This window comes from Brassica oleracea, chromosome C2 (assembly GCF_000695525.1).
Source record: "Brassica oleracea var. oleracea cultivar TO1000 chromosome C2, BOL, whole genome shotgun sequence".
Lineage (NCBI taxonomy): Eukaryota > Viridiplantae > Streptophyta > Magnoliopsida > Brassicales > Brassicaceae > Brassica > Brassica oleracea.
In genome coordinates this window covers 18,811,350-18,817,645 of record NC_027749.1, presented here as the reverse complement: position 1 = coordinate 18,817,645, position 6,296 = coordinate 18,811,350, and the positions used below count along the sequence as shown (strand labels likewise).

Sequence of the window (6,296 nt, the reverse complement as noted above, 5' to 3'; positions counted from 1 at the left end):
TTTAAAAAAAATAAAAACAACAAATGGTTATTTTCAAATAATGGATGTAATTTACATTATACTATCATTTAACAAGTATTAGATACGTTTTGATATATCATTATTTTTTATTTCCAGAAAAAAAAATTTGTTAGACATCAATATCATCTAGGTTAAGTATACTAGCACAAATTCAAACATCACAAAAAATATTTACATAATCATTATAATACAATAATTTAATCAAAAAATACAATTCAAAAAAAAAATATTCAAAAGAATAGTTATATACTTAATATTTGAAAATCAAAGATATTTTTGCTAAAATTGTACTTACCTGGCCAAGGAGATCGACCATCTTTTTACGATCGATTGTTGAGCATGTGGTCGATCCGAAAATACTCTGCAGTTTAATTAAATATGTAAAACATTTATTCTAACACTCAACAAATAGTTTTGCTAAATATGATAACTAGATAGCCAACAAAATTACAAAAAAATATTTAAATAGTAAAAAATATGTTAATTTAACGTGTTAAAATTTAAAAATAAATTTTAATTATGACATGTATCTAAACATTTATATAAATATATATCATAACCTAAATATAAATAATTTAACAACTTAAATTAGAAAAAAATAAAAATCTCGGGCGTAGCCCGGGTTAATCCCTAGTAGATACTAATAAAAGAGACCTTTTGAGCTTCCGTAAAGGGTTCATTTCAGCGGAAAAAAGAGTAAATATTCAATATAGTAAATAGAAATATTAAATTATACATCTATCATAATATTAGCATTTGATATAAAAGCAAGAAAATTATAATAAGTAAATATGCAATATATAAAATGAAAAAAGTAAATTAAACATATATCTGAAAATGTATAGTTAAATAAATAATAAGTGAATATACAACATAAAAATATTACACTAAAAATTTATTATAATATAACAATAAGTAAATATAAAACATAAAAAAATAATAAGTAAATATGCAATATATAAAATGAAAAAAGTAAATTAAACATATATCTGAAAATGTATAGTTAAATAAATAATAAGTGAATATACAACATAAAAATATTACACTAAAAATTTATTATAATATAACAATAAGTAAATATAAAACATAAAAAAATAATAAGTAAATATACAATATAAGAAATACAAAAAATACAAAAAATACATTAAACATCTATCTGAAAATTATCACATTAAACCTCTATCATAATACTTTTATTTGGTATAAAAGGAAGAAAATTAAAATAAATAAATATACAATATAAGAAAAAATAAATAATAAGTAAATATACAATATAAGAAATAGAAACACTACATTAAACATCTATTTGAAAAATTCATAGTTTTACATTTTTATTATTTTCAAATATTTTATAAGTAAATATACAATATAAGTAAAACAAGCATACAATACAAGAAATAAAAATATCACATTAAACCTCTATCATAATACTTTTATTTGGTATAAAAGGAAGAAAATTAAAATAAATAAATATACAATATAAGAAAAAATAAAAAATAGGTAAAATACAATTAAAAAATTAAAAAACTAAATTAAACATCTCTCTGAAAAAAAAATGTTTGGTAAAATGAATAATAAGTAAATATACAATATTAAAACTGAAAAAACTAAATTAAACATCTCTCTGAAAAAAAAATGTTTGGTAAAATGAATAATAAGTAAATATACAATTTAACAAATAGAAATATTATATTAAATACCTATCATAATATTAGAATTAATAAATAAACAATATAATGAAAAATACACAATAAGTAAATATACAATATTAAAACTGAAAAAACTAAATTAAACATCAATCTGAAAAATGTATAGTAAAATAATTAATAATTAAGTATATTTTTTTTACAACAATAATTAAGTATAAGAAATAAAAATATTACATTAAGCATCTATCATAACATTAGAATAAAAAAAACAAATATACAATATAAGAAAAAATAAATAATAAGTAAATATACAATATAAGAAATAAAAACTAACATCAAATATCTATCTGAAAAATGTATTTTTTTTACATTTTTATTATTTACAAATACTTTTATAAGTAAATATATACAATATAGAAAAAAATAAATAGTAAGTAAATATACAATATAAGAGATAGAAATGTTACATATTATAATAAGTAAAAATATGAGAAAAAATAAATAATTAGTAAATATAGTATATAAAAAATAAAAATATAACATTAAATATATATCATAATATTATCATTGATATAAAATCAAGAAATTTAGAAAAAATAAATATAGAAATATAAAAAAATGAAAAACTATATTAAACATCTATTTGAAAAATGTATAGTTTTCTTTTTTTTCCTAAGGAAATATATATTCACACAAACGTACAATTTAAAATTTTGATGTTGTTTAGAATACAATGTAAAAAAAACTATATAGTTAAAATTTGTAAATCAAAAGGTTAACTCCTAGTAACATAAAGAAGAGCGTGATTCCCTTCTCGGGGCGCCACGTCATCAATTGGAGAGAGGAGAGCGGACACCTGTCCCACTAATTTAAACGTCGCGTTTCATTTAATTGTTTATTAACTTCGATCGGGATTTTATTTTTTTCTGGGCTGGCTTCTGTGTAATTTGTTGGGGCTTTTTGTCCAATACCCCTTCTCGGTTAGGGTTTACTCCGTTTTCTCCTTCTTGACCGCTCAAGAACAACCATGTCGATTATGTCTTCCAAATCGACCTTCCATCATCTTAACCGGTTTTTCATCTTAAAACCCTCCATTACTCTCTCACAAACGATCTGTATTCAATGCGATTTCTGGATCTGCAAGGCGGTGGAGGTTTTCCTCCTTCGATAATCATCCTCTCATTCTTTAAAGCTAACCAGTAAATTAATTCTGTGAAATATGGTTAATGTTTCGGTCTTCCTCTCCGATTTCCAGACTAACCACTCCTTCTTCAGTGTTCAAGTTTGTTTGCTTCGTTTTTGTGAGGCTATGAATGTCGGCCAGGGTGGAGTGCTCCTACAGTCCTACTAAACTCTCAGGTATGTTATTTACATCCGCCTTTTGTTCATAAGAAGAGTCTTTCACCAGTTACTTCTTTAAACGTTTCCACCGTCCTGAATCCATATTACATAGTCAAAATTATTTTTGTCCATTTTTCTGCTGGTGGTTTAATTCTTTAGACGTTTCCACCGTCTTCAAGCGGTAGTACCAACAAAGTGTCTTCTACCAAGTCAGAAGAGGGGACATACATATGCCTCAGTTATGGTAAATATGTCCAAGGAACCATTCCCATGATGAGGACAAAGGAAGTTGATGTCTTAGAGCAAGTTCAGTCAAAAGATACTGCAAGAAGAAGCATACAACTGTCCCGTTCCCTAAATCTGCAGAACCTAAGTGAGTCACAGTTTCTTTCTTTTTCTTTTGTTTGTGCATTCGGACAAAATCTTAGCAGCATAGAAGCTGGTTGGCAAATATACTCAGTTAGCTTCTAGGTAATATGAATATTATTTTGTTTCTCATGTTTTGTATAATGATTTGTGTTAGCAGCTGCTCATGCTTGCAAAAACTAACACCGATTTACCAATTCTGTCTCCAACCTTAAACAACACCGTGTTTATGTTCAGTATCTATGTTTTCCAACAAGAACTACATCCGCTACCATTGTTTTTTTTTTTTTTGGGGAAGTGAGAGGCATCAAAACTATCTTCAACGATGAGAGAAGACCACAGAACGTATAATGGTTAACTTGAATATTGACAGGTGTGTTACATATAAAGTACTATATAAACGTTAATCACTAGAAGTTGGGTTTAGTTATGTATGTGATAAATGATTGTTTGTTCACTTTTCTCACACAGGAGTGTGACAACTGTTCGCGTGAGTGTTATCCAACTTGAATCTGCACTCTGTTTTATCATGTGTTTGTTATACATGGTTTGTGATGCCATTGAAGTAAAGGGAAGGAACATTATGGTAGCATCTTCAACTGTCACTACTGAATTGTCGTCACAGATAAGTCTTAAGAAGATTACAAAATCTATTGTTGTGTTCAGTGCTATATTGATTGGCTGTTAATGTTTCTGATATTATTTTTTAGGTGTGGTGCAAAGACAGCAGAGGTGACGAGCAGACAAACACAGAGCTTGGAGCAGCAGGGCATGCTCTTAGAACGGCGGGGACAGTTTTCAAGATCAGACAATCTCTCCCGAAGAGTGTGTAGTAAAGCCATCGTTGATGTCTAAAACCGCAACAAAAACGGCAGCTAAATGAAAAAAGGGGAAAAAAGTTTTTAATCAATAGAGAAAAAGAGTTATAATTTGATGTTATGCTGTTTGTACATCGGTTTCATTGTCTTGATGAAAAAGCAATACCAAATTAAAAAAAAATAGGGTTTTGGTTATTGTTGTTTGGCATGTGTTTTGCCTTCTAAACGTTTTTCCAGATCTTCAACTTATACTCTGCGTATCTGTAGTTGTATAACAAATTTTAGTGAAAGTGACAGTCTTACTGATCCACCAATGGAAAACGCCAGACACAAAGTGCAAAATACTAGCCAATAAAATTAACGAGTTAGACAAATTGGTTCTATACAACTTCTGTGATGTTATTTTTTTTGGATTAATAAAAGTTTGATTTAGCAATCGCTGTATCAGCACAGTATGACCATTTACCAAATGGTGGCTTCCCATGACAAATGCGTGCCAAAAGGCATCCCAATAAATATTGCTAAAGCAGTCATAATCCATCAATTACACGGCCAGAGATTGTAGGCAAGTTCTACATGAGACTATCATTTCATTCTCTGAGTTTTTATATATTGTAATTTGTAACCAAAGCTGATAAGTGGGGCCCCTCCAAAAATTAGAGAAAACGGTAGAAGTAATTAGCAAAGGCAATCCCACAGGATTCCAACGAATATGTAAACTCTAAGAACACCTCCATTGGTTAGAACCCTTAATGGGTTCTTAAAATTAATTTAATAGTTAATTGTGTATTTTATGGAGTTTTAAACTCCTATTAATGTAATTAGTTGTGTGAAGGTCCAATGGGAGAACCCTTATGAGGTTCTCAAATTTTTTTTTTTTTAGAAACTGAATTATTAAATTTAAATATTACAAAACTTATAAATTATTGGATTTCATAACATTTAAACAAATATGACATAAAAACAAATGAAAAATAGAAATAAAAATTTATAATTAGAAATTTTAAACAAACATGAAAGAAACAAATTAAAGTAATGCATTAGAGATTTAGAAGAATTTTAAACACCATTGAAATATTTATTAACTTGAAGTGTTCTTAGTTTTGCTTCAAACATTGACAATAATCAGGTATGTTCAAGATCAAGAAGAACAGAGGATAGGGGCTTACCTGAATATCGGATGCAGGTGCAGGGCAATGAGCCTGGATCATATCCTTTGACACAAATCCAACACCACCATCCCATGTCTCAGGAGGCTAATCATCACCACACACAAAAAAGTTTAAACATGCAAGTTAAATTAGATAAACGCCTAAACATTTGGATTTGGTGGCTAACCTGGTTCAAAACATAGTAGATTTTGAATTGATCTGGATAATTGGCTGTAAGACTCTCCAATTCTTCCTGAAAAAAGAGTGTTCATTCACATAATATTTAGTTGTTTGAAAAGAGTCTATGAAAACATAAAGAGTCAGAAAGGTGAGAGACAGTTTATACCCTTAAGAGAATGTCATTGTATGTGACATTGGCGTAAATGAGATGCACCTTTGTCTTGTCTGTTGGATTCTCAAGAATCGCTCTTGCTCTGTAACGTGCGTCTGAAACAATAATGAATAGCAGAAGCTATAGGAATAGATGTTAAGGCAAATAAGATCAATGAATCATTAGGAAAATAGTACCTCTAAGTTTTGAGACAGAAGCCTGAGCTGTATCAGAGATTGATGAATGACACCCAGGAAGAAAAAGCCAAAGCTTAATCTTTTCATCTAAAGAGCAGCGAGGAATGATCATCATATATTCAGCTACAACCTTACAAGATTGACTAACTTCAGGAGTGTGGTGTCTAGCTATTTTACCAGGGTTGTATAAACCTTGAGATGGATCCCAAGGTCCAACAAATGAAAAGCACAAGATATGTTGCAACATCATTCTGCTCAGCTCTTGAACTGAACTCTCAAAAGTGACAAGAACAGGTTATTACACAGTGTCTCATTAAGTGAAAAAAAAAAAAAAAACTCAAAGCTTTAACCTTGTATCAGAGGCATGATTGAGCTCAGCTTCACTAGGAAGAGACTGAAACCAAGAAACATGGTGTAGACCA

General features: G+C 28.7%; 1 protein-coding gene and 1 long non-coding RNA gene across 6 annotated transcripts in view; one reads left to right on the top strand and one right to left on the bottom strand.

Moving 5' to 3' along the window:
* Positions 1 to 6,296, bottom strand: part of LOC106320499 (NADH-cytochrome b5 reductase 2-like) — a 26,438-nt gene that overhangs the window by 6,173 nt on the left and 13,969 nt on the right. Inside the window, exons 1-7 of one of the 4 annotated variants that reach the window (XM_013758883.1) lie at positions 6,225 to 6,290; positions 6,052 to 6,141; positions 5,875 to 5,961; positions 5,693 to 5,793; positions 5,534 to 5,599; positions 5,365 to 5,451; positions 3,078 to 3,104 (exon numbers count right to left, since the gene is read on the bottom strand). The exons of 1 other annotated variant lie outside the window; for it this stretch is intronic. In XM_013758883.1, coding sequence (XP_013614337.1) covers positions 3,087 to 3,104; positions 5,365 to 5,451; positions 5,534 to 5,599; positions 5,693 to 5,793; positions 5,875 to 5,961; positions 6,052 to 6,141; positions 6,225 to 6,285 — 510 coding nt within the window. In that variant the 5' untranslated portion in view covers positions 6,286 to 6,290 and the 3' untranslated portion in view covers positions 3,078 to 3,086. Of the gene's footprint in view, positions 1 to 3,077; positions 3,105 to 5,364; positions 5,452 to 5,533; positions 5,600 to 5,692; positions 5,794 to 5,874; positions 5,962 to 6,051; positions 6,142 to 6,224; positions 6,291 to 6,296 lie in introns of those variants that run through there. 2 more of the 4 variants (XR_001265855.1, XR_001265854.1) reach the window with 2 other exon arrangements.
* Positions 2,582 to 4,485, top strand: LOC106320519. Of its 2 annotated transcripts, XR_001265857.1 has the most exons (5): positions 2,582 to 2,823; positions 2,926 to 3,029; positions 3,171 to 3,384; positions 3,676 to 3,750; positions 3,849 to 4,485. It is a non-coding gene; the product is annotated as an uncharacterized LOC106320519 (long non-coding RNA). The 2 variants fall into 2 exon arrangements; XR_001265856.1 differs by having other exon boundaries at positions 2,583 to 3,029.